Source organism: Hippoglossus hippoglossus, chromosome 23, assembly GCF_009819705.1.
Source record: "Hippoglossus hippoglossus isolate fHipHip1 chromosome 23, fHipHip1.pri, whole genome shotgun sequence".
Taxonomy (NCBI): domain Eukaryota; kingdom Metazoa; phylum Chordata; class Actinopteri; order Pleuronectiformes; family Pleuronectidae; genus Hippoglossus; species Hippoglossus hippoglossus.
In genome coordinates, this window is record NC_047173.1 from 18,181,346 (window position 1) to 18,208,508 (window position 27,163).

The 27,163-nt window shown below is 46.9% G+C and overlaps 1 protein-coding gene and 1 long non-coding RNA gene across 2 annotated transcripts in view; one reads left to right on the forward strand and one right to left on the reverse strand.

Annotated features, from left to right (window-relative positions):
- The window catches only part of LOC117757611, an 11,992-nt gene extending 1,265 nt beyond the window's left edge, over positions 1-10,727 (reverse strand). Inside the window, exons 1-2 of the long non-coding RNA XR_004613164.1 lie at positions 10,688-10,727; positions 13-17 (exon numbers count right to left, since the gene is read on the reverse strand). This is a non-coding gene — a long non-coding RNA (uncharacterized LOC117757611). The remainder of the gene's footprint in view (positions 1-12; positions 18-10,687) is intronic.
- The window catches only part of LOC117757608 (filamin-C-like), a 32,240-nt gene extending 5,456 nt beyond the window's left edge, over positions 1-26,784 (forward strand). Inside the window, 47 exon segments of the mRNA XM_034578889.1 lie at positions 31-279; positions 379-476; positions 604-754; positions 1,186-1,304; positions 1,390-1,467; positions 1,676-1,838; positions 1,931-2,131; positions 4,949-5,086; positions 5,166-5,292; positions 5,801-5,937; positions 6,427-6,620; positions 6,695-6,808; positions 6,884-7,027; positions 7,470-7,593; positions 7,699-7,816; positions 7,818-7,857; positions 7,936-8,026; positions 8,101-8,271; positions 8,334-8,477; positions 8,598-8,860; positions 9,044-9,641; positions 11,078-11,248; positions 12,251-12,413; positions 12,507-12,667; positions 12,753-12,920; positions 13,034-13,157; positions 13,241-13,397; positions 15,223-15,412; positions 15,484-15,507; positions 15,623-15,870; positions 17,820-17,919; positions 19,495-19,635; positions 19,755-19,883; positions 19,955-20,128; positions 20,509-20,670; positions 21,251-21,454; positions 21,547-21,699; positions 21,886-22,008; positions 22,130-22,372; positions 22,738-23,007; positions 23,119-23,256; positions 23,502-23,617; positions 24,360-24,492; positions 24,689-24,865; positions 24,952-25,167; positions 26,203-26,409; positions 26,488-26,784. Of these exon segments, the coding sequence (XP_034434780.1) occupies positions 31-279; positions 379-476; positions 604-754; positions 1,186-1,304; positions 1,390-1,467; positions 1,676-1,838; positions 1,931-2,131; positions 4,949-5,086; positions 5,166-5,292; positions 5,801-5,937; positions 6,427-6,620; positions 6,695-6,808; positions 6,884-7,027; positions 7,470-7,593; positions 7,699-7,816; positions 7,818-7,857; positions 7,936-8,026; positions 8,101-8,271; positions 8,334-8,477; positions 8,598-8,860; positions 9,044-9,641; positions 11,078-11,248; positions 12,251-12,413; positions 12,507-12,667; positions 12,753-12,920; positions 13,034-13,157; positions 13,241-13,397; positions 15,223-15,412; positions 15,484-15,507; positions 15,623-15,870; positions 17,820-17,919; positions 19,495-19,635; positions 19,755-19,883; positions 19,955-20,128; positions 20,509-20,670; positions 21,251-21,454; positions 21,547-21,699; positions 21,886-22,008; positions 22,130-22,372; positions 22,738-23,007; positions 23,119-23,256; positions 23,502-23,617; positions 24,360-24,492; positions 24,689-24,865; positions 24,952-25,167; positions 26,203-26,409; positions 26,488-26,675 (7,742 nt within the window). The 3' untranslated portion in view covers positions 26,676-26,784.
- The last annotated feature ends 379 nt before the right edge of the window (positions 26,785-27,163 follow it).

A 27,163-nucleotide genomic window follows, 5' to 3' on the forward strand; every position in this document is an offset into this window, starting at 1 on the left:
TAACGTCTCCACCCGTCCTCTGTCCCTCAGACTCTAAAGCTATCGTGGACGGGAACCTGAAGTTGATCCTGGGTCTGATCTGGACCCTGATCCTCCACTACTCCATCTCCATGCCCATGTGGGAGGACGAGGACGACGAGGACGCGAAGAAACTGACGCCAAAGCAGCGTCTGCTGGGCTGGATCCAGAACAAGGTGCCTCAGCTCCCCATCACCAACTTCCACCGAGACTGGAGGGACGGGAAGGCGCTCGGAGCACTGGTGGACAACTGTGCCCCCGGTGAGCACCAGAGCTCTGACACACATGACACGCTAATCGCTAATCAATAATCAATCAATAATCAGCTTCAGGAGAAACTAATGTCTGTGATGCGTTCAGGTTTGTGTCCGGACTGGGAAACATGGGATCCCAGTCAGCCGGTGGAGAACGCCAGAGAGGCCATGCAGCAGGCGGACGACTGGCTCGGAGTTCCACAGGTAACACACTAACAAATTAACGCACAAAAACACACACTCGAGATTTATGTGTGTGTCTGCGTCCTCAGGATTAAACATTGTGGTCATGTTGTCGTCATGTTGTCGTCATGTTGTGGTTCTTCTTCAGGTGATCGCTCCAGAGGAGATTGTCGACCCAAACGTGGACGAGCACTCTGTGATGACCTACCTGTCTCAGTTCCCTAAAGCCAAACTAAAGCCCGGCGCCCCCTTGAGGGCAAAGACTCTGCACCCGAAAAGAGCCAAAGCTTTCGGACCTGGTGAGGAAACCAACTCGTCACTTTTCTTAGTTACGTGTTTCCTGATGTTTTAAAACATTCTACAGATCAAACTCAGGTGAGATGATCCCACTGAAACTTTTACCTGTGAGGTTCCTCTGGGTTCTGTTCTCGGCTCTCCGCTATAACTGAGTTATTCATAATGAAAACATTTTGTGCTGATGATGAACTGATATTTGTTGATAAATTCATCAGAACTTTGTCGGCTCCATTTTACGAAGAATTTGAGTTCATTTGTTTAAGTTCATTTAAATCAGAAATGGTGGATTTTATAAGTAATTAGCTCGATGTGACTTATTCATGAATTAGTGAATTAATGTTTGTCTGCGTTTATCAGTTTGCATCTGAAATAATCACCTATCGGTGGTGCTAACGCTAGGCAATGCTATTGCTAACCCTTCATCATGTCTCAGGTATCGAACCTCGAGGGAACATGGTTCTGAAACCAGCGGAGTTCCTGGTGGAGACGGTGGAGGCCGGACTGGGTGAGGTTCTGGTTTACGTGGAGGATCCAGAGGGACATACGGAGGAGGTGGGAACTCTCATCACTCCTAAATAAATGAAATGGTTAAATCAGAATAAGTTAAGTCAGTCTCCGGTCTGTGTGTGTCCATCAGGCTCGAGTCATCCCCAACAACGACAAGAACAGAACCTACTCTGTGGTCTACCTGCCCAAAGTGGAGGGGCTTCATAAGGTGAGAAAAACACTATTTAAAGGTTCACTTACTCCTCAGCTTTCGTCTCATGGTCGTCTTCAGTGAACACAACTGAATGTGAACATCTTCAGATTCAGTGGAGAAGATTTAACATCATCTGATAAAACGTCATTTAGATTCACGATCAAACTGGTTTTAAGTCTGTAAGAAATAAACCTGACAGGCCTGTGATTCCCTCTCTGACCAGGTGAAGGTGCTGTTCGCTGGGCAGGACATTGACAGAAGTCCCTTCATCGTGAACGTTTCCAAGGCGATGGGCGACCCGAGCAGAGTCCAGGCCCGTGGGCCGGGGCTGCAGACGATGGGGAACGTGGCCAACAAGCCGACGTACTTTGACATTTACACAGCAGGTAAAAACTGAACTGTTGCTTTAAACGACTTCAATTCATCTGAGAAACAAACAAAGACAAAGTGTGGAAACGTCTCTTTGTCCGTCCTCCAGGGGCGGGAGCCGGAGACGTGGGCGTCATCATCGTGGACTCTAACGGTCGCAGGGACACAGTGGAGATTGTCCTGGAAAACAAAGGGGACAGTATTTTCCGCTGCACCTATGTCCCCGTCCTGGAGGGGGCGCACACCGTCTGCGTGACCTTTGCCGGGCAGCAGATTCCCACAAGCCCTTTCACTGTCCACATCTGTGAGGGTAGGTGTCACACAGCACTGGTTCTGCTGGAGTCTGAAGGTTCTTCTAAGTTCTGATGTTTAAACTGAAACCAGGAGGATTTTAACAGGTCACATTCAAAAACTGTTTTTATTTTATGTCTGAAATGTAATGTTTGTTCTTTTCATCATCTGATAATCAGAAGAGTGAAGATTGAGCCACCCTCCGGTAACATCCTGTTTCTAACCAGACGAAGGTTTAAAATGATCGTATGAAACATGAAGCTCAGTCTGGATCTGATTGGACAGTCGCGCCAGTTCTTATGTTTGATTGGTTGAAACTGTTCATCGTATCCATAGTCTCCTCCCTCATTGGTCTGTCGGCAGAGGTGTGGACGGACTTGACTTTAGTTTTAAATAAAGTTTTGATAAAGGATCTTGAACTTTGAACCTGGTTCTCTTTGATTCCGTACTCGTTTGTTTTGGCCTGAATCTGTTCTCAGTCAGGATTCAGGTTTAGAGTCGGGATCATCTAATCCTGACTCAAGACAGAAGCTTGTTTTGATTTCTGCAGTCTTCACCCCCGACGATATAATGTTTGAACCACGAGTCGGTTCATTTGGTGCATTTGAACTAGTGTGGAGTACTGTAGTACTGTAGTACTGTGGAGTACTGTGGAGTACTGTAGTACTGTGGAGTACTGTGGAGTACTGGAGTACTGTGGAGTACTGTGGAGTACTGGAGTACTGTGGAGTACTGCGCCCTAAGGTGCTGATGCTGCTTTAATTGTTTGCTTGTTTTCTTGTTTCTCGACTGTTTAAAACTTGATCCGAAGATTTGATTTACTTGTTTGTGTGAATTTGACTCTGGAGTTGAGTCTTGATTTGTGATTTTAAAATCTTGGATTGGAATTTGTTTGGGATTTGAACAAAGAAATCTTGTCTTCCTGGTTCTGGTCTTGCGGCAGCGCCACCTGCTGGTGCGGAGGTGTCTTTCCTCTTATATCTACATCTGTCATCACTGTTGTTCCCTCCTGCAGTTCCACAGAGCGCCCAACCTCCCGGCTCTCCGGTGCAGATGGTACCTCAGTCCACTCGCACCCCTCCCTCAGACAAGACACGGAGAGCCCCCCCTCCAACGCCGCCCAAACCCAGGCGACCAAGTTAGTAGAGGCTGGGGGGGTTGAGGGCAGGGCTGGGGCTGGAGGCTCACCTGGTTTCCTTCCACCTGAACTCAAACATCCTGCCTCCACCTCTCTGCGTTTCCTGTTTGTAGCATGTGCAGCAGCTGCTTCGTCTTCACTGCCACTGAGCGGCTGTGGGGGGGCGGAGCCTCTCTCAGTGATTAACGCCACTTTAACTAAAGACGCTGATCAACTGAGTTTTATATCTTCAGCTCAGAAACATTTAAACATTTTTAAAACATGTTTCATCTGTTGAGAACAAATTTATCGGCAGATATTCTGATTAGAGCCAATTTTGTGCAAAAATATGTATTTTACAAGTTCTACCTAATTCTTCTTCTTCATCAACATTGTTGTTCGAGCTTTTAATGGTTGCTAAGATACAGAGAAACTCACGAGACTCGTACAATTAACAGTTTAAGAAATGATCATTATTACATTACAGCCACGTACATTAAAGTTCATAATGTTCAGATTCACATTCAGTGTTTTCATTCACAATTAAATAATTCAATAATTCCTGTAACGTGAAACTCTGAAGAAATCTTTGATGAGAATCTATAAATACTCCTGCTCACACGCACGCTCTGTAGATTTGAACAAAGACGTCACTGAATAGATTCAGAAAATCTTTCTTTTTACATAAAGAAATTAAAATTCGTACATTTATTTTTAATATAATTAAATTGTCAGTTTTTGTTTGAAGGCCCCGCCCCTTTATAAACCTCTTATTTTATTTTTAATTAACTTAACATGTAGCCTCTTATTAAACAGTATGTGACCTTTACATGTGAATAATCATTTCACATATTTAAATTATCTTCATCACCTGCTTCAGCTTCAGTGACTCTTCTTCCTCCATCTAACACCAGCCTCTGTTATTATATGAACATATTATTTATTTAAGATGGTTTGATTCAGTTCTGAACCTGCAGCTCTTCCTCCTCCTCCTCCTCCTCCCGCTTCATCTCACTTCATCTTTGCTGCTTGTTTCTTTCAGCCTCACTAACACAGTCTGTTATCTCAGTTTCATTGATGATGATCTGAATCCAGACTTTAACACCTGAGTTCAGGTTTACATTTTGGATTCAGGATTGATAGTAATAATGAAAAATTTAATTTATTGTCTATTGTCAGTTTATTGTTTTAATAATTCAGTTAAAATATTTTGCATTTAAAAACAGTCTTATGTGTTTTTTACTTTATAGAAACATTCAGATTGAAAATTTAATTATGAAATTATTATTTAAAATCCCATTTCAAATTAAGGTGAACTAGAGTCAGTAAATTCTAAAAAAAAATTTGAATTGTTATATTTTGTCTTTTGTAAACACTGATAAAAATATAATGTCTTGGGAAATAGAATTATTCCAACTTTACTTTTTTTGTGTTTTAAAGTAAAAGATATGAAATCTCTAAATATGTAATAATTAATTAACCTGAAGAAAATCTTTCGTCTCCCTCAGGTAGTTTCCTGAAAAGCTAAACATGAAAGTTAGTTAAAAACAGTTGAAATAAAAATCTGATCTTATTGTTAAACTCGCACCAGTTTTTTTGTTTCACCTCTTAACGTCAGCTCGTGAAGTTAGATTCAGTTTTAGATTTATTCTTTTTGTTAGTTTCATGTCACCTCCAGTCTAATCAGTGTCCTGCGTCTCCTCCTGATTGGTCCAACAGCCTGCAACCCGAACGCCTGCCGAGCCTCAGGCCGCGGCCTGCAGCCAAAAGGTCTGAGGGTGAAAGAAGTGGCAGATTTTAAAGTTTACACTAAAGGAGGCGGCAGCGGTGAACTCGAAGTCACCGTGAAGGGACCAAGTAAGACGCCGCCACCCATTGATCACTTTTGATTTGTTGGCCATTTTCAGTCTAAGTGATATTTGTATCTTGAACTCAGACGGTCTTGAGGAGCCGGTGAAGGTCCTGGAGGTGGAAAACTGTGTGTTTGAGTGTAATTATTATCCCATCATGACGGGAAAATACATCGTCACCGTCACCTGGGGGGGACACAGCATCCCACGCAGGTGAGACTCGATCACCTGAGCCACAAACACAGCAGCACATCCTGTTTCAATTGAAATGTTCTAGTTATTATATTTATCGTTTCCATGTAAACACAGAATTATAAGGGATCTAGCATCGAGCCTTGAGGAATTCCAGAGGTTCAGATTGTGAAGAACAATATTCTGCAGCTTTCATGAAACATGTAACACTTTTCTCTTTTTTAAAGATCTTAAAGTCTTGATTAGTTTGGTCTCACATCAAAAATGTCCTCATGTTTCATTGATTCCATTTTCTTTTCTGACCAACAGAACAAATTAAAACATTCAGGTTGTTGTTTGTGGTTATTTCTTTGTAAAATGACTGAATTAATATATTTAAATGATTTGTTATATATTATGTTGTTACTTATATTCTCGTTATAGTTTTTGGTATTAAAAGATATAAAATATCTTTTGTCTAATGGCAGATGATTTTGTATCAGTTAAATCTTTAAATGTTGTGTAATAATGTCTAACATTACGTTTTCAGTCCGTTTGAAGTGCAGGTAGGTGAGGAGGCGGGGCCTCAGAAGGTGAGGGCCTGGGGCCCGGGGCTGGAGACTGGATTGGTCGGGAAGAGTGCGGACTTTGTGGTGGAGGCCATCGGGACGGAGGTGGGAACGCTCGGTACGTGTTGACGAAACATCACCACACAAATTACCACGGGGAACATTTGACGGCAATATTTGATTTTAAAAGCGTCGCTGCACAGTTCATGAAACTCAAAGTTAATTTGGAATGAAAGTAAAAATTCTTTCTGTTTTGTCACAGAAAACTGAGACAGTAGGATGTCTGTTGTTTCTAGTTTCATATTATTCCAGGGAAAACAGATAAACAGCAGTGTCATCAGCAAACAGAGAAATAATGGACGGACGCTATAGTACGTAAAGTTTTTAACATGAAATCCGATTTTGAGCTGTTAAAAATGATATTGTTTTATATTTTGTGTTTATTCATCGTCTCAGAGAAATTAATCCATAAAACTTTACATGAAATATAAATATTAAACTTACAGATTTAACATGAACCCATCACACTCCTGCTCCCCAGAGGATGAACACTAGAGACTGAGGTTTTATTTTGAAGTAAAAGGTTTGACTCAGGTGTTTTGTACAGGCTTCTCCATCGAGGGCCCCTCGCAAGCCAAGATCGAGTGTGACGATAAAGGTGACGGATCATGTGACGTTCGTTACTGGCCGACTGAACCCGGCGACTTCGCCGTCCACGTCATTTGTGACGACGAGGACATCAAGGACAGTCCGTTCATGGCTCACATCCTCTCTGCTGCCAACGACATCTTCCCAGAGAAGGTTTGACCACCAACCTTCAAATGATTTAACACATGTGAACTGTTTACTGTTAATAACGTGTTGGACGTCCTCAGGTGAAATGTTACGGTCCTGGTCTGGAGCCTCTCGGCTGCATCGTCAACAAACCTGCTGACTTCACCATCGATGCTCACGGAGCCGGACGAGGAGAACTGAAGCTCTACGCTCAGGTGACCTTCAGCTGGTTTCAATCAAACGTCGTTCTTCTGTCGTGATGCAGCTACGTGACGTGTTTGTGTTTCCAGGACGCCGAGGGTTTCCCCATCGACATACAGATCACAGAAAATGAGGACAGCACCTTCCTCTGCGTTTATATTCCCACTAAACCCATCAAACACACCATCATCGTCACCTGGGGCGAAGTCAACGTCCCCAACAGCCCGTTCAGGGTACGAAGCCTCGTTCACTCAAACACCATTAAACAGATTTCTTTAAATCAAAAAACAAGTTTAAACACTGAGGCAGCAAAACTAAGATTTATAATAACTGATATCTATTATATTTCATATTTAAAGGATCATTTCACAGATACAATCATTTTTACATCATCCACATATTAATATAAATGAAAATTATTGATGTTTATTTTGACACTTAGTGACAGAACCAAAGAGGACCCAGGTTAGAACCCTGAGGTTCTCCGCAGGCTCAGATTTATATGAAACAATGTGAAATTATTAAAGGTTATTCACTTATCTGTTGTTGTTTATTTGTTGATGAGTTGTTTCTTTGAATTAACATCATAGAAACAATAATAATAAAATGTGTCAAATAGCAAATACAAAGGCATAAGAAATATATATACATATAAAATGTTATGTTGCGGACCAGGTGACGATCGGTGAAGGCAGCCATCCGGAGAACGTGAAGGTTTACGGTCCAGGCGTGGAGAAGACGGGACTGAAGGCCAACGAGCCGACGTACTTCACCGTGGACTGCAGCGAGGCCGGCCAGGGTCGGATATCTGTGACGTCATACGTCCTCTGTTACTTCTTCATAATGTTTTAATAATTAAGTTTTTTTTCACATCATTCCTGATAAAGTATTTTTTTTCCTGCAGGTGACGTCAGCATCGGGATCAAATGTGCTCCAGGTGTGGTCGGACCTGCCGAGGCCGACATCGACTTCGACATCATCAAGAACGACAACGACACGTTCACGGTGAAGTACATGCCCCCGGTCCGGACAGTACACCATCATGGTCCTGTTCGCTGATCAGGTGAGACGCAGCTTAACGACCTCTGAAACAAAACACTGAGCTCACCTGAACGCACCCTCACCTTTTATGTTACAACAGGAAATACCCATCAGCCCCTTCAGAATAAAGGTGGATCCCTCCCATGATGCAGCTAAAGTCCGAGCAGAAGGACCTGGACTGAATAAAACAGGTGAGAGAGAAACTTTAAAGAAAGAAAGTGAGCAGTAGATCCTGAGCCTCATGATGTAATGTCTTCTCCTTCAGGTGTGGAGGTGGGGAAACCAACTCACTTCACCATCTACACTAAAGGAGCAGGAAAAGCCAAACCCGAGGTTCATTTCACTGCGGCCACTAAAGGTGAAGCCGTCAGAGACTTCGAGATCATCGACAACCACGACTACTCCTACACCGTCCGCTACACGGCCGTTCCAGCAGGTGAGACCACGCCTTTCTCCGCCATCCGCCGTTAAAACATGAAGACGAGCAATGAAGCTCAGTAAACCATGTTCACTGTTTGTCTCAGGGCAACGTGTCCGTCACAGTTTGTCACGGAGGAGACCCCATCCCTAAAAGTCCCTTTAACATCAGTGTGGCGCCCCCTATGGACCTGAACAAGGTCAAAGTTCAAGGGCTGAACAACAGTAAGTCAAACATCAGACATAAAAGTATTATTAATAATATATTATTCAAATCTAAATAATTAAAATAAAATAAGTTTCTCTGAGCGAACATCATGTCTGTTTTGTTTTTTTTAAACGAAGAGGTGGATGTTGGGAAAGATCAGGAGTTCACCATCAGTACACGAGGAGCTGGAGGTCAGGGCAAACTGGAGGTCAAGATCACCTCCCCGTCACGTCGACCAATCCCCTGCAAGCTTGAGTCGGGCACAGCCAATGAGCTTCACACAGTGAAATACATCCCCCCTGAGGAGGGGCCGTTCAGACTGGATATCTGCTATGACGGACACCCCGTCCCAGGAAGTCCGTTCACTGTGGAGAGCGTGATGCCGCCTGACCCGACCAAGGTGAGTCGCATTTAAAGTGAAGAAGAAGAAAAGATCGGAGTCTCCTGAGCTTAATGTTTTTACTCATAAAATAAATTTATCAAATTCATTTAAATCTTTTTTTCATCCAGTTAAACGCCCCCTTCAGTTAAATGCTCCGTTTCAAACCTCAGACTGATCGTCTGTTTCATCTGAACCCTCCAGGTGCGTGCCTATGGTCTAGGTCTTCAGGGAGGCATTGTGGGTAAACCCGCCCCCTTTGCCATTGACACAAAGGGAGCGGGCACCGGCGGTTTGGGCCTGACGGTGGAGGGGCCGTGCGAAGCAAAGATCGAATGTCAGGACAACGGTGACGGCTCCTGTTCGGTCTCCTACCTGCCGACTGAGCCCGGTGAGTACGCCATCAATATCCTGTTCGCTGACCAGCACATCCCCGGCTCCCCCTTCAAGGCCGTGGTGCATACCGCCTTCGATCCCAGCAAGGTGACGGCGAGCGGCCCCGGCCTAGAGCGAGGCAAAGTCAACGAGGACGGATCGTTCACGGTGGACTGCTCCAAAGCCGGAGAGGCGGAGCTCACCATTGAGATTATCTCAGACTCTGGAGCCAAAGCTGAAGTTCACATCCAGAACAACAGCGACGGGACGTACTCCATCACCTACATCCCACAGTTCCAGGGCACGTACGCCATCACCATCAAATATGGAGGACACGCCGTGCCCAAGTTCCCCGTCCGCCTGCAGGTGGAGCCGGCTGTCGACACCAGCGGAGTCAAGGTCCACGGACCTGGAGTCGAACCCAGAGGTGAGAAGAAACTTTTCTACAGAGTTAACTTTTTGATTTTATTAAATCAAGAAATAAATCTCTATCAAATCTGAATAATTCAAACGTCATCAGATCTGTTCAGTTTTACTTTTCAGGAAATTCAAGCTGCTCATTAGAAACTAAATTAATGAAACTATCGACCCACCATGAGGTCGCCTGTTGCTTTGTGAGTTTCTGTACCCATTGGACGGTACTAGCTGTCAATCACACTGTGTATCCACCCGCACCCCCCAATACATACGGTGCTTTATGGTCTATTTGACTCTAAATGATCATAATTTTGGTCATTATTTCCGCTGCTATGCGGACGACACCCAGCTCTATCTTTGCACCAAGCCCAACATTGCCCTCCCACCATCTTTCCTCTCTGATTGCCTCTTAGAAATCAAATCCTGGTTCACTCAAGATTTCCTCAAACTTAACTGCAGTAAAACTGAACTTCTCCTTGTCGGCACCGAGTCCACTCTGGTCCAATGTAACAGTTTTTCACTTACACTTGACAACGCCACAGTTTCTCCATCTCCCCAAGTCAAGACTCTGGGTGTCGTCCTTGACAGCACTCTATCTTTCGAATGTCACATCAATAACATCAACACGTTCCTGTAGCTTCATGCTGCACAAAATCAGGCGAATACGCCCCCTTCTCACTCAGAAGGCGGCGCAGGCTCTGGTCCAGGCTCTGGTCCAGGCTCTGGTCCAGGCTCTGGTCCAGGTTCTGGTCCAGGTTATGGTCCAGGCTCTATAGACTACTGCCCCTCCCTCCTGGCAGGTCTACCTGCTGCTGCCATCCGACCTCTGCAGCTCATCCAGAAACCAGCAGCTCCACTGGTCTTTAACCTGAGTTCACTCACACTCCTCCGCTCCCTTCACTGGTTACCAGTAGCTGCCCGCATCCGTTTCAAGACTCTAGTACTTGGTACCGTGCTGTGAACGGATCGGGTCCAGTCTACATCCAGGACATGGTCAAACCTTACACCCCCGCTCGTCCACTCCGCTCTGCATCAGCCAATCAGCTGCTCCCTCACTGCGAGGGACAGCTGTCACTCAACAACATCACAACTGTTTGTTGTGTATCTGTTTTATTTTATTATTATTTATACCTGTAAATCCAGTATTTTTATGTCGTGGTCAGAGAATGATTAAAGTCAGTAGGTCGAGGTTCATGTTTTTAGTCTCTGGTCCGAAGTCTGTTTCTTGACGTCAGCTCTCATTGGTTTATTTACTGACACGTAATAAAGTCTGCAGCTCATTCAAACTTGAACTTTCCTCGTTATGTTTCCTTCTCTTTTAAAACAAATTCATGAAAAGTGTGAATGTTGCACAGAGGCTGAATAACATGACGACTGCTTCCTGTTTCCTGATCAACATCTGCTGCGTCCTCACTAATGAATGTTTGATTTGTTTCTGGTCCGCAGGCGTCCTGAGGGAAGTGACCACACATTTCATCGTCGATGCTCGGTCGCTCTACAAAAGTGGCAGTCAAATCAAAACCTGCATCTCCAACCCGTTAGGCGCCAACACAGACGCCTACATAACCGACAAGGGCGACGGGACGTACAGGGTGGAGTACACGCCGTATGAGGACGGTGAGGAGTCACACGCGTCTGTGTTCGTAGGAGGCTGCAGAGCTGCTGCTGGTTTATAGATGTTTTTCTTCCAAAGCAACACGTCGTTAAACTAAAATCCACAAAAGTAAAATCCCTGCTGGGTTTTAAAAAGTCGCAGTAAAGAGATGTGTTTGTGGTTTAAAAAAATTCCTCGTGTTGAAAACTGATGATCAAATGGACACCAGAAGTTAACTTTATTATTTTATAATGTGAATATTATGATTATTATATGAAAGTGTTTCAGTGAAGTGAGTCGAGTCTCTAACGAGCGAGTGATGCACTCTGGGTATAAATAGCTGCAGACAGATGGTTTTCCATTGATAGTAACCTGTGACATGTTGGAGCCCAGTGCATTGTGGGACAGGAATACTCAGAGAGGCGTGTGGTCTGCTCACACACACACACACAATGTGTGATGTCTGTTTTCTGTGTGTGTGTGCGAAAGGTTGTTGGTTCTAAATCTGAATGATTCTCAGGAACCTTTGAGCAACAGCTTCTCACTGACGTCAGCTGAGAACTGAGGTTACTATTAGTAACCACCAGTTACAACAGCGCCACTTGTGACATCACGTTCATTTGAACATAAAACTTTTTTCTTGTGTGATTAACGTACAAACCGCTGAGCTCAGCCATAAGTTGCCAAACAAAATGATTGTCTATTTGGACAATAGGTGGCGCTGTCAGTGTGTTTTATATCTAAGCCCAGGTTCTTATTTTTACGACTCGTGACTTGAACTTGAACTTAGAGTTGGACACAACCAGGCGGAGGTATCTCAGACGTTCCTCCTCCCGCCCACGGCAGCCTGATGGGATGTGTGGTCCCTCCGGTCATATTTCCCTGATTCACATGAACTCGATAGCAGAGCATCATTCTTATGGCCGTCTGCAGTGATGACATCATGACGCCTCCTCCCGTCTGTGTGGCGTCCAGGTGTCAGGTGACAATTCTGTGATTCTTCTCTCGTCTCTTTCTGTCGTCAGGTTTACATCTGATTGACGTCCTGTTCGACGACGTCTCTCTGCCGAAGAGTCCGTTCAGAGTGACGGTGACGGAGGGTTGTGATCCCAGTCGAGTGCGAGCGTACGGTCCAGGTCTGGAGGAAGGACTGGTCAACAAACCGAACCGTTTCACCGTCGAGACCAGGTCAGTTCACCTTTCAACTACGTCCAACATGACACACATCTGAAGATGTCCGACAGCCACTGTCTGGTTTCTCATCGTCTGGTTGTTCCTCAGGGGAGCAGGCACCGGGGGTCTGGGTTTGGCCATTGAGGGTCCGTCTGAGGCGAAGATGTCGTGTAAAGACAACAAAGATGGCAGCTGCAGCGTGGAGTACATCCCCTTCACTCCTGGAGAGTACGACGTCAACATCACGTTTGGAGGTCTCCCTATCCAAGGTGACGGATCCACTTTATTAAATCCTGAGTTTAGATCTTCAAAAGTTCAGCTGGGGTGAAACTCACCTGAGTGTTGGTGTCACAGGAAGTCCTTTCAGGGTCCCGGTGCGAGAGCTGGTGGATCCCAGTAAGGTGAGATGTTCAGGTCCTGGACTGGGAAGTGGAGTCAGAGCTCACGTCTCCCAGACGTTCATTGTCGACTGCAGCAAGGCCGGCGTCGCTCCGCTAGAGGTTCAGCTCTACGGTCCGACAGGTGAGACCACGAAAGCCACACTGGTTCTTCTTCTTCTGATTCCTGAGAGACACGTCCATGGACTCAGACCTCAGCCTCAATGATTGATCACACGATGACACGTTTCTCCTCAGGTGTGACCGAACCCATCAGCATCAGCGACAACAGTGACGGGACTCACACGGTGAACTACACTCCTGCCAACGATGGCCCGTACACGGTGTGTGTGAAGTACGCCGACCAGGAGGTTCCTCGCAGGTCAGTACTGCACAGATCAGTTTGTGATTCCGTCCTCTTTGTCTTCATGGTCGAGGTCTAACGTCTCAAACGTCTCTTCTCAGTCCGTTCAAGATCAAGACGTTACCGGCTCACGATGCCAGTAAAGTTCGAGCCAGCGGTCCCGGTCTGAACGCATCAGGGGTCCCGGCCAGTCTGCCGGTGGAGTTCACCATCGATGCCCGGGACGCTGGAGAGGGACTGCTCACCGTCCAGATCCTGGTGAGTCTCAGCGTCCTGACGGACACCAGCTCAGAATAAAAGGTTCCAACTAACATGGTTCTTCAAACCAGCTGTGAAGTGAAGAACGTTTGAGAAACAGATCTTAGTGTTGATTCTTTTTGACTTTGAGCTGCATCGAAGATTAAACCAGATTCATTTCACTCATATTCCTGCTGCTCACGTCTCAGAGCTGTGAAACATTTTCTGTTTCATTAACACTTAATAAATTTGTTGTTTGTCTGAAGGAAACTCTGACGTGAGTTAACAAATCCTTCGTCACCTCGTTTAACTCTTTTCCTTTTTTACTCAACTACAACAAACAGGAAGTTCGTTGTAGTTGGAACCAACAGTTTCTCTGTTTCCATGACGATTTAAACCAGGTGACATCGTTAATTTACAGATAAACATCAGATCATGAGCTGGAAAATCAGAACCTGTGAATTAAAGTTTCCATTATTTGAAAACACTGATTTGTGGGCGTGGCCTGAAACGATGATTTATATTCTTTATGAGTCGTCAATAATCAGAACAGTTTCTGTGTCACTGACTCTTTAACCCTGATTCAAACTCTCCATGTGACGTCCTGCCGTGCCCCTGGCGGCCTCCGGGTGGCGCTGCGTGCTGCAGGGTCCGGATGGAAGCAGGCGAGAGGCCTCTGTGTTTGTGGAGGACTGGGCCCGGAGGGTGTGGGAGACTCATATAGTAAAGAAAACCATCCCCTTCAGTATTCTGAGGAGAGGCTGTGTAAGGCATCACCTCACCCTCCCTCACCCCTCCCTCACCCCTCGTCTCACCCCTCGTCCCCCCCCCCCTCAGAGACTACATATTATTGTACATCTGTACAGATTAAGAGTTTAAAAGTGGCTTTATAGTTCGAACCCAAACTTTCTACCGGTATTTCTGCTTCATCTGCTCTTAAATGTTTTAATTACAACATTTTAGCAGCAAGCATATAAAGTTTCTTTACATGTAAATTCAGGGAAGTTTGTGTTGTTTGCTGAGTTTTAAAAGTAAAAAAACTGTGAATCCTGAAACCTCGTGTTCACAGAAACTTTAACTTCAGTCTGAGAATCTTCACAAGAACGAGACTGAAGAAGAAAACATCAAGTTTAATAAGAAAACAATCTGGTTTAAGTTAGTTTGTGTTTTATGCCTCCTCCTCTGTCCTCTGTCCCCCCCCCCCCCCCCCCCCTCCTCTGTGGTCTCCCATCAGTTTGTCTAATGATGTAACAGACACATGGTTTTCAGTTCTCCACTAACCAGAGTGCCTCCATCCATCCTCCATCCTCCTGCTGCTCCAGTAGATTTAGACCCTGTGTGACACACTTGATGATAAACGCTGCCAACACCACTGGTCTCAAACCAGCTGCCGCCCAGTCCACAGTCCAGAATCCACTATCCAGTCCAGAGGCCACTAACTAGTCCACAGTGGAGGATCATGTGTGAACACAAAGAGTGAGACTCAGTTTGTCTTCTCCTCCTGAGCTCCTGTATAAAGTGTAGATCTAGGAGCAGTGTGAACACAGCAGAGGATCCTCCACTGATTCACTGAGTGGGGGGGGGGGGAGCTTCTAACACGGGACACAAACATGAAGAAACTAAAACAAATGTCTCTGGTGAAGAAGTGCTGACACACACGTAGAAGACACGGACGAGGAATCGAACGCTTACAGAATCAGTTTGTTCTGAGGCTGCTCCCGTTTCTCTTTGCAGGAGAAACCGCGGTCATGTGGCTCATGGTGTGAGACCATTGATGTGCAGCGCGTCACTTCAGTGTTTTAACGTTACTGTTTGTCATACGTGTTCACAAACCGCACATGTCCAGGATCCGGAGGGAAAACCTAAGAAGGCAAACATCCGAGACAACCGGGACGGGACGTACACGGTGTCGTACGTCCCCGACATGACGGGACGCTACACCATCACCATCAAATACGGAGGAGACGAGATACCGTACTCGCCGTACAGAATCCACGCCTTGCCCACCGGGGACGCTAGCAAGTGTCTGGTCACAGGTCAGGCTCCGCCCATCACTGCTCTATCAACCAATTGGATTTCTTCTCCTGAAACTGTTGTTTTCCCACAGTGTCGATTGGAGGACACGGTCTGGGTGAGTTGTGATTAAACTTTGTTCAGTTACATGACAAAAATGGGTTTGATCAAATGTTTTTATATAAAAGTGACTTTACGTTCAGGACGATGTTCATGACTCGTGTCCTCGTCAGGATCAGGGATCGGCCCGACCATCCAGATTGGCGAGGAGACCGTCATCACCGTGGACGCAAAGGCTGCTGGGAAAGGTAAAGTCACCTGTAAGGTGTCGACTCCTGACGGAGCGGAGCTGGACGTGGACGTGGTGGAGAACGCAGACGGGACGTTTGATATCTACTACACGGCCCCGGAGCCGGGGAAGTACGTCATCACCATCCGGTTCGGAGGGGAACACATTCCCAACAGCCCCTTCCACGTGGTGGTGAGTCGCAAAGCTGCAGGGGCCTCAAGGGCCTCAGGGGCCACAGGGACCTCAAGGGCCTCAGGGGCCACAGGGACCTCAAGGGCCTCAGGGGCCACAGAGGCCTAAAGGGCCTCAGGGGCCACAGGGACCTAAAGGGCCTCAAGGGCCACAGGGGCCACAGGGACCTCAAGGGCCTCAGGGGCCACAGAGGCCTAAAGGGCCTCAGGGGCCACAGGGACCTAAAGGGCCTCAGGGGCCACAGGGACCTAAAGGGCCTCAGGGGCCACAGGGACCTCAAGGGCCTCAGGGGCCACAGAGGCCTAAAGGGCCACAGAGGCCTAAAGGGCCTCAGGGGCCACAGGGACCTAAAGGGCCTCAGGGGCCTCAAGGGCCTCAGGGGCCACAGGGACCTAAAGGGCCTCAGGGGCCACAGGGACATAAAGGGCCACAGAGGCCTAAAGGGCCTCAGGGGCCACAGGGACCTAAAGGGCCTCAGGGACCTAAAGGGCCTCAGGGGCCACAGGGACATAAAGGGCCACAGAGGCCTAAAGGGCCTCAGGGGCCACAGGGACCTAAAGGGCCTCAGGGGCCTCAAGGGCCTCAGGGGCCACAGGGACCTAAAGGGCCTCAGGGGCCTCAAGGGCCTCAGGGGCCACAGGGACCTAAAGGGCCTCAGGGGCCACAGGGACCTAAAGGGCCTCAGGGGCCACAGGGACCTAAAGGGCCTCAGGGGCCACAGAGGCCTAAAGGGCCTCAGGGGCCTCAGGGGCCACAGAGGCCTAAAGGGCCACAGAGGCCTAAAGGGCCTCAGGGGCCACAGGGACCTAAAGGGCCTCAGGGGCCACAGAGGCCTAAAGGGCCTCAGGGGCCTCAGGGGCCACAGGGACCTAAAGGGCCTCAGGGGCCACAGGGACCTAAAGGGCCTCAGGGGCCACAGGGACCTAAAGGGCCACAGGGACCTAAAGGGCCTCAGGGGCCACAGGGAACCTAAGAAACCTAAGAAAGTCCACTTATCTCAACCAGCTCATTAATCACCTCATCAATGAATTATTATTATTCTAATGGAAACATTAACAGAATTAATGTGGTTAACAGTGGTTATTGTTTTTCTAACTGAACATTAGCTTAGCATCAGTTTTGTGTTTTTTAACATAATCTGAATCAAACCTCAAACTCTGAGGTTGATAGGCGGAAAATTATAACTTTAAATATTAATGTTTTTAAATGTTTATTACATTTAAAGAGAAAAAATGTCTCAAGTTTTTTCTTCTGGAAACAAATGAAAACTAATAACATGTTGTTTGTGTGTGTGTGCGTGCGTGTGTGTGTGTGTGTGCATGCATTATGGTGTTAACTGTGTGTGTGTGTGTGTGTGTGTGTGTGTGTGTGTGTGTGTGTGTGTGTGTGTGTGTGTGTACTTGTCCCGTCAGGCGAGTGACTCTGGTCCGTTAATAGAGGAGCCATGTGACCAGCTTCAGTTACAGCAGACGTTCTTTCCCTATGTGGGATTCTCCCCTCAATGGGTACATTACATTATACTGTACTCTGTACTTTACTATTCTATACATTACATTATACTGTACTCTGTACTTTACTATTCTATACAGTACATTATACTGTACTCTGTACTTTACTATTCTATACAGTATATTATACTGTACTCTGTACTTTACTATTCTATACATTACATTATACTGTACTCTGTACTTTACTATTCTATACAGTATATTATACTGTACTCTGTACTTTACTATTCTATACATTACATTATACTGTACTCTGTACTTTACTATTCTATACAGTATATTATACTGTACTCTGTACTTTACTATTCTAAACGGTATATTTTACTACATTATATTAAACTGTACTACTACACAGTTTATACTGTATAGTATACAAGAGCATGGTGACAATAACTCCCCCCCCCCCCCCCCCCCATCCCGTCCTCTGTTTCTGGTTTGCAGGCGACCGATGATCCCATCAGCCCCGTGGACGGGATGGAGCCGGTGCTCCGCCCCTTCAGTCTCGTCATTCCCTTCACGGTGCAGAAAGGAGAAATCACAGGTGAGACTCTTCAACCTCGTTTAATGGAGAGTGAAGCGAGCAGCAGCGAAGTGAAGCGAGCAGCAGCGAAGTGAAGTGAAGCGAGCTGCGGCGAAGTGAAGCGAGCTGCGGCGAAGTGAAGCGAGCAGCGGCGAAGTGAAGCGAGCAGCAGCGAAGTGAAGTGAAGCGAGCTGCGGCGAAGTGAAGCGAGCTGCGGCGAAGTGAAGCGAGCAGCAGCGAAGTGAAGCGAGCAGCAGCGAAGTGAAGTGAAGCGAGCTGCGGCGAAGTGAAGCGAGCTGCGGCGAAGTGAAGCGAGCAGCAGTACAGTAAAGTGAAGCGAGCTGCAGCGAAGTGAAGCGAGCAGCAGGGAAGTGAAGCGAGCTGCAGTGAAGTGAAGCGAGCAGCAGGGAAGTGAAGCGAGCTGCAGGGAAGTGAAGCGAGCTGCAGCGAAGTGAAGCGAGCAGCAGGGAAGTGAAGCGAGCTGCAGGGAAGTGAAGCGAGCAGCAGGGAAGTGAAGCGAGCTGCAGGGAAGTGAAGCGAGCTGCAGCGAAGTGAAGCGAGCAGCAGCGAAGTGAAGCGAGCTGCAGGGAAGTGAAGCGAGCAGCAGGGAAGTGAAGCGAGCTGCAGGGAAGTGAAGCGAGCTGCAGGGAAGTGAAGCGAGCTGCAGCGAAGTGAAGCGAGCAGCAGGGAAGTGAAGCGAGCTGCAGCGAAGTGAAGCGAGCAGCAGGGAAGTGAAGCGAGCTGCAGCGAAGTGAAGCGAGCTGCAGGGAAGTGAAGCGAGCAGCAGGGAAGTGAAGCGAGCTGCAGGGAAGTGAAGCGAGCTGCAGCGAAGTGAAGCGAGCAGCAGGGAAGTGAAGCGAGCAGCAGGGAAGTGAAGCGAGCTGCAGCGAAGTGAAGCGAGCAGCAGGGAAGTGAAGCGAGCTGCTGCGAAGTGAAGCGAGCTGCAGGGAAGTGAAGCGAGCAGCAGGGAAGTGAAGCGAGCTGCAGCGAAGTGAAGCGAGCAGCAGGGAAGTGAAGCGAGCTGCAGGGAAGTGAAGCGAGCAGCAGCGAAGTGAAGCGAGCAGCAGCGAAGTGAAGCGAGCAGCAGGGAAGTGAAGCGAGCTGCAGGGAAGTGAAGCGAGCTGCAGGGAAGTGAAGCGAGCAGCAGCGAAGTGAAGCGAGCAGCAGCGAAGTGAAGCGAGCAGCAGCGAAGTGAAGCGAGCTGCAGGGAAGTGAAGCGAGCTGCAGCGAAGTGAAGCGAGCTGCAGGGAAGTGAAGCGAGCTGCAGTACAGTGAAGTGAAGCGAGCAGCAGCGAAGTGAAGCGAGCTGCAGCGAAGTGAAGCGAGCTGCAGTACAGTGAAGTGAAGCGAGCAGCAGTGAAGTGAAGCGAGCTGCAGGCTTTTATTTATTCTCTATTTGTTCATGTTAATTTGTCTCCTGGTAACAGAAAGTATCAGTTTGGACTCGATCAGGTCGACATGTTGGATTTAACGATGAGAAGAAAGTGAAAAATTTGACCCTAAACTTTTAAAACAGGAACTAATAAAGTTTTTATTGAATGTTATTAACAAAACAACGATGATGGAACTGTTGTTTTTTAAATTGTTATTAATTAGGTGAGGTGCGAATGCCGTCTGGTCGAACCGCCTGTCCTCACATCACCGACAACAAGGACGGAACCGTCACTGTGAAATACTCGCCAACTGAACGAGGTCTGCACGAGATGGAAATTAAATACGACGGAAACCACATCCCCGGTAAGAAACACACACGAGGGTCAAAGAGTCCGTTTCTGTCTCCGGATGAAAACAGACTTCAGCTCTGTCGTGTTTTAGTTTGAATGAAATCCTTCGTGTTCGTTCTGGTGTTTTCACAGGAAGTCCTCTTCAGTTCTACGTTGATGCCATCAACAGTGGTCATGTGACAGCGTACGGCCCCGGTCTGAGCCACGGCACCGTGAACCGACCGTCTACGTTCACGATCGTCACTAAAGACGCCGGCGAAGGTGACGTCACATTAACGGAGTCTGTTTGAAGGAGAAACGTTGGACTGAATGTACGAAGTGTGTCTCTGCAGGGGGTCTCTCTCTGGCGGTGGAGGGTCCGTCTAAAGCTGAGATCAGCTGTAAAGACAACAAAGACGGGACGTGCACCGTGTCCTACCTGCCGACCGCACCTGGCGACTACAACATCATCGTCAAGTTTGACGACAAACACATCCCCGGCAGTCCCTTCACCGCCAAGATCACCGGTTAGAACACTTCTCTTTTACAAACTTCACTAATTAATCAACTTTATTTTGTGCTTGTAGCATTTTCAGAGGTTCTTTTGTGTAAGGTTTCAAAATAAAAGCTTCTCACTCTTATCACATTAAAACACTTTTATTTTGAAAAAAAAGATCAAAATCAGCTCAATGCAACAACACGTCTGTTCGATACCTGATCTGATCAATGAGCTCAGTTTGGATCCTGAACCCAAACTGAAGAATCTGTGTTCAGTCGTATTGTGGAGTTCCTCAGGGTTCGGTTTTATTTCTTTATAAATTCTTCTACAAACTAAAATCTAATAGAGAAATTAGATTTAATCAGTGATGAAACGGAAACATCTGTATAAACTGTATTTGATCAACAGGCGACGACTCTATGAGGACTTCTCAGCTCAACGTTGGCACGGCAACAGACGTTTCCTTGAAGATCACGGAGACGGACCTGACCAGTCTGACGGCGACCATCAGAGCGCCGTCTGGAAGCGAGGAGCCGTGTTTGCTGAAGAGGCTTCCGAACAGACACATCGGTCAGTTTTCCTGCTCGTGCTCCAGGATGTAGTCACGAAAAGCCCGAGACTACGACGTATATGTATGTGTCCAGATAATCCCCCGTTCCCGTCAGGACACGACTCAGCTCTGAAATCACAAAAGTGTTGTAAACTTCCTTTCGTTGTTTCAGGCGTGAAACGTTCGGGTTAGGCTAACGTTGCTGGGCCTCATTCACCAATATCTTCTTTCGAATTTCCTTAAATTTATTCTTAAGAAGTTTTCTAAGAAAACTCTACGTCAGATTCATGAGGTGTTCTTAAACCGCAGACTTGTTCGCACATATGTTCTTATATTGATGAATTCCATGTGTTCGTAGGTTGAAACCACGTCAGTTTTTCCCAATTAGCATCGTAAACGCCCACCAATGCCAATAAAAGGTCACGAGACTGAAGCGCACACACAAAATCACGATCGAAAGAAAATCTAAAGACGGAGCTCTGGACTCAGCCGTGACAAACAACGAAACATACACACATGCTAACTGTGCTCATTCTAAACAATAGAAACTGTCGGAGACTCATCCTGCGTTTGATTCCTAAAGTAAGTTCTTCTCTGCAGGGATCTCGTTCACGCCAAAGGAAGTGGGCGAACATGTGGTCAGCGTGAAGAAGAACGGGAAACATGTGACCAACAGTCCCTTTAAGATCATGGTGGGTCAGTCTGAGATCGGAGACGCCAGTAAGGTGAAGGTCTTGGGTCAGGGGCTGCTGGAGGGACACACCTTCGAGGTGTCCGAGTTCATCGTGGACACCAGGAACGCAGGTGACCATTTAATACGTGTTCCAGATGTTTGCTCACATCCACCGGTCCAAGGTTCACTGGAGCTTTCGGTCGTCTTCCTCTGTGTCTCTCAGGTTACGGAGGTCTGGGTCTGTCCATCGAGGGTCCCAGTAAAGTGGACATTAACTGTGAGGACGTGGAGGACGGAACCTGTAAAGTCACCTACTGTCCCACCGAACCTGGAAACTACATCATCAACATCAAGTTCGCTGATCAACACGTTCCAGGTACAGACGCATCAATGACGTCTCCATGGAAACGTACCCGTGTCAGAAGCTTGGTTTTAACTCATCTTTTTTATTTGTTCAAACTTTTCTTCATTTTAATATTTCCTCTCAGATTCAGTTTGAAATTGTTTATTTTCCCGACATGAGAACTTTGATTGACGGGTGAAGTGTGAACTGTCCCGACAGGAAGTCCGTTCACAGTGAAGATGTTTGGCGAGGGGCGGATGAAGGAGAGCATCACCAGGAAACGTCAGGCGCCCTCCATTGCCACCGTCGGCAGCACCTGTGACCTCAACCTGAAAATACCAGGTGAGCTGTGACATCATCGCCTCCTCTTCCTGTCTGTCACCTGTCCGCTCCTCCTCTTCTTCCTCTTCACCTCCTTCTGTTTGTCCCTCATGTCCTCGCTGCTGCCTCCTGCTGGTCACAGGGAACTGGTTTCAGATGGTGTCGAACCAGGAGCATCTGACGCGGACGTTCACCCGCAGCAGTCACACGTACACTCGCACCGAGAGGACGGAGATCAGCAAAACCCGAGGAGGCGAGACGAAGAGGGAGGTCCGCGTGGAGGAGAGCACGCAGGTCGGAGATCCCTTCAGGGAAGTGTTCGGAGACTTCCTGGGACGAGAGAGTCTGAGCGGGTTCAGCGGCAACAGACCGCCACTGCAGGACGGTGTGTGTGTGTGTGTGTGTGTGTGTGTGTGTGTGTGTGTGTGTGTGTGTGTGTGTGTGTGTGTGTGTGTGTGTGTCTGTCTGTATTTTTGTACACATTTGTGATTTTTATATTTAATTCCCTATTTTTATTCTATCTTGTACTTTTCTTTTATCTCACCTTGTTTTTTCAATTATTTTTATACCTTTTACCATTTTTGATATTTTGTCTCGTTGCTAACATGTCTTTGGTTTTATTGTAAAACACTTTGAGCTGCATTTTATCGATGAAAGGTGCTTTATGAAGTTTATTATTATTAAGAAGGAGAGCTGTCGTCTTTAACGTCTTCTGACCCGTGGCTCTCTCTCTGGCTCCTCCCCCGTCAGGTGAGGCAGGTAACCAGGAAATGACGGCTCAGGTGACGAGTCCCGGAGGAAAGACGGAGGAGGCGGAGATCATTAGAGGAGAGGACAGCACCTACAGCGTCCGGTTCATCCCTCAGGAGATGGGCCCTCACACCGTTAGTGTTAAATACCGGGGCCAACACGTTCCCGGGAGCCCCTTCCAGTTCACTGTGGGGCCCCTGGGAGAGGGAGGGGCCCACAAGGTCCGAGCAGGAGGAACCGGACTGGACCGAGGAGTGGCCGGGATCCCAGGTGAGCTGGAAACATCTGGTCTTCTATTCATGAGTTAGTGGTGTTAATGGTTTCTGTTTATGTGGTAAAATAATGTCCCAAACGTAAAGATGGATGTGAAATGTGTTTCAGCTGAGTTCAGTATCTGGACCAGAGAAGCCGGAGCTGGAGGTTTGTCCATCGCTGTTGAAGGACCCAGTAAAGCTGAGATCACGTTTGAAGACAGGAAGGACGGATCCTGTGGCGTCGCCTACGTGGTTCAGGAACCTGGTGAGAATCAAGTCAAACACTCGTCACTTCAGTTCATCTGAATCTTCTCTGAAAATCAATCAAACTACTAATATCAGTTCTCCACAGTCGCGTATTATATCTTTATCAGAGAGTTCGGGAAGCAGCCAGTTGACAGGGAGGTGTTAGTTCGCAAAGGTTCCATTGGTTTTATGTCGTTAACACAGAAGAGTCGGATCTTAAATAACGATATAAAAGTTATCAACACTTTTCTCTTGTTTCTCCAGGTGATTATGAGGTTTCTGTTAAATTCAATGACGAACACATCCCAGATTCTCCGTTCATCGTCCCCGTCGCCACTTTGTCGGACGACGCTCGCCGCCTCACCATCACCAGCCTGCAGGTGAGACACCTCTCAACCATCAAACCTCTGATGTGTCAGCTGCTATTTTAAATCACCACTTTTAGATTTTGTATGAATAGATTTTGTGTGTAAATGAATCTGCTCGACCTTCATCTTTTAACTTTAATTAACCTCTGACGATTAAAACTTTTTGTATATTTTCACCACATTCACACAAACTTTATTTATTCAGCGAAATGTTAACGTGCTTCATCTAAATATTAAAAGGCTGATAAACTATGAAACAGCTTCAAAGAATTAAAGATTCATGAGGTGGAAGGGAAAACTCACACAAGCTCAAACTACAAAACAATTATTACACGAGGTCTCATACTATTTATATTTCATTCAAATATAGAAAAATAATCTACATCATCTACAAATTCATTTTATTCTTTTGTAGAAAATAAATTCAGGAGAAATATTTAAAGCTAACAATTTATTTTTGTGGCTATAGAGGATATTTATTGTCAAATACATCTTTCATTCATGTTGTGTCCATCTTCGTTTACTCCAGTTACATTTACACTGATTCCTTTATACAGATATTATTCATATAGATACAGATATAATCTGTTCGCTCAGAGTAAGGACAGATCTTTAAAGGTTAACGTCATCAATTACTTTATAAAAACATTTTCTCAGAGTGATGAAGACACAGAAACTAGAAACAAAGTCAGTGTTTTGATTAAATCTGTTTCCCACTCACATGTCAAAGATTGTGTTGGTCTCCGTTTGACAGGAAATGGGTCTGAAGACGGGACAGGAAGCTTCGTTCTCTGTGCAGCTGAACGGAGCCAGAGGTCTGATCGATGCTAAGATCCACTCGCCGTCAGGAGCCGTGGAGGAGTGTTACATCACCGAGCTGGACAGTGGTGAAACCTTTTAAAATACACCTGGAGTTCCACAAGGCTCCAGTCTGAGTCCACTCATGTTCATCTCTACGCAGATGACACAAAACTCTATATCTGATCCTGAAAACTTTTTACTGCTGTAAAATAACCTCTGACATGTAATAATTAGTGTGAAGAACTGTCTTCAGTCTAAAACAGTAAATCTTTGTTTCTACAGATCAACACGCCATCAGGTTCGTCCCGAGAGAAAACGGCGTTCACTCCATCGATGTTCGTTTTAGCGGCAGCCACGTCCCCGGCAGCCCTTTCAAGATCCGAGTGGGAGAACCAGGACAGGTCGGAGATCCTGGTATGGTGTCAGCCTTCGGACCGGGACTGGAGGGAGGAATCACAGGTAAACTTCATCCTTAACCTCCTTCATTTTAAAACCTTGGATTATCTGGTTAAGAATATTTAACGTGTGTTGGTTTCCTCCTTCAGGTGTGGCGTCAGAGTTTATCGTGAACACCTGTAACGCCGGCTCAGGAGCTCTGTCGGTGACCGTGGACGGACCGTCCAAAGTGAAGATGGACTGTCAGGAATGTGCTGAGGGCTACAAGGTCTCATACACACCCATGGCCCCCGGGAACTACCTGATCTCCATCAAGTATGGAGGTGGTCACGTGGTCGGAAGTCCCTTCAAGGCCAAAGTCTCAGGTGGATCAATGAACCTTCAACACCACACTGACGGCCTGAAACTGACATATGAACACAGCGTGTACCTGAACGCAGCATGTACCTGAACGCAGCGTGTACCTGAACGCAGCGTGTACCTGAACGCAGCGTGTACCTGGACGCAGCGTGTACCTGAACGCAGCGTGTACCTGAACGCAGCGTGTACCTGAACGCAGCGTGTACCTGAACGCAGCGTGTACCTGAACGCAGCGTGTACCTGAACGCAGCATGTATCTGAAAGCAGCGTGTACCTGAACGCAGCGTGTACCTGAACGCAGCGTGTACCTGAACGCAGCGTGTACCTGAACGCAGCGTGTACCTGAACGCAGCGTGTATCTGAAAGCAGCGTGTACCTGAACGCAGCGTGTACCTGAACGCAGCGTGTACCTGAACGCAGCGTGTACCTGAACGCAGCGTGTACCTGAACGCAGCGTGTACCTGAACGCAGCGTGTACCTGAACGCAGCGTGTACCTGAAGGCAGCGTGTACCTGAAGGCAGCGTGTACCTGAAGGCAGCGTGTACCTGAACGCAGCGTGTACCTGAAGGCAGCGTGTACCTGAAGGCAGCGTGTACCTGAACGCAGCGTGTACCTGAACGCAGCGTGTACCTGAACGCAGCGTGTACCTGAACGCAGCGTGTACCTGAACGCAGCGTGTACCTGAAGGCAGCGTGTACCTGAAGGCAGCGTGTACCTGAAGGCAGCGTGTACCTGAAGGCAGCGTGTACCTGAACGCAGCGTGTACCTGAAGGCAGCGTGTACCTGAACGCAGCGTGTACCTGAACGCAGCGTGTACCTGAACGCAGCGTGTATCACTCTATTTAAAACTCAACTCAAATTAATTGCTGCTAAATTCACAAAATCGTCCAAAAAGAATTTAACATCAGGAACCTGCAGAACTTTTCACACGACCTTGAGAACCTGAGGAACCACAGAACCTCCTCCAGGTTCTTCTGATGTCATGTGATAGTTTTTAAACATTTGAATTCTGCTCACGTTTCTTTAAATGTTTCTTCAGGACCTCGTCTGTCCGGCGGCCACAGTCTTCATGAGATGTCGTCCGTTCTCGTGGAAACCGTCACCAAGTCGTCAATGATGGGCGGGGCCTTCGCCTCTATACCCAAATTCTCCTCAGACGCCACTAAGGTCGTGTCCAGAGGAGCCGGCCTATCGAAGGCCTTCGTCGGTCAGAAGAACGCGTTCACGGTCGACTGCACTAAAGCAGGTGAGGGCAGGAAATTAACAGGGAGCAAAAAAACCAGTAAGAACTGTTCACGCTACGTTGGCGTCTTTGTCTCTGCAGGAACCAACATGCTGATGGTCGGTGTCCACGGACCGAAGACGCCGTGTGAGGAGGTGTACGTCAAACACATGGGCAACAGGACGTACAACGTCACATACACGGTCAAAGAACAGGGCAGCTACATCCTCATCGTCAAGTGGGGGGACGAGAACGTCCCCGGGAGCCCGTTCCACGTCACCGTCCCCTGAACCTGGACTCGCCACGTCCGTCTCACAACGTCCACGATGCACTGAGACTGTCTCACACTCATTTACACTGTCCTGTTTACTGTTGCTAAGGCAACAGTTTTGCCTTAACTGTCTCTATGGCTACGTTGTCATTATGAATCAGCAGCTCCGGTTGGTGTTGGCGTGAACAACGAGAACCTGCGTTAGCTTCAAACAACCGGATCCTTTATTTATTCTCTGACGGTTTTTTTCTTTGACAGAAATGGTCTTATTGTGGAGGAGAATCTTTGAGAAACAGATTTTTGTTTTTTACCACATGAGAAGTCGCTTTAATGTGTGAATGATGAAAACATCGTATTTACAGAGTGAAGAAATTTTCTAGTGATTTTATATGAATGAGTTTGATTTGTTCAGTTTTCAGGAAGAATTAAAGTTCTGCTGCTCGTCAAACCAACTCGTTTCTCTAGTTCATGAAAACTCACGTGTTGTTTGACGGATGAATTCTAACA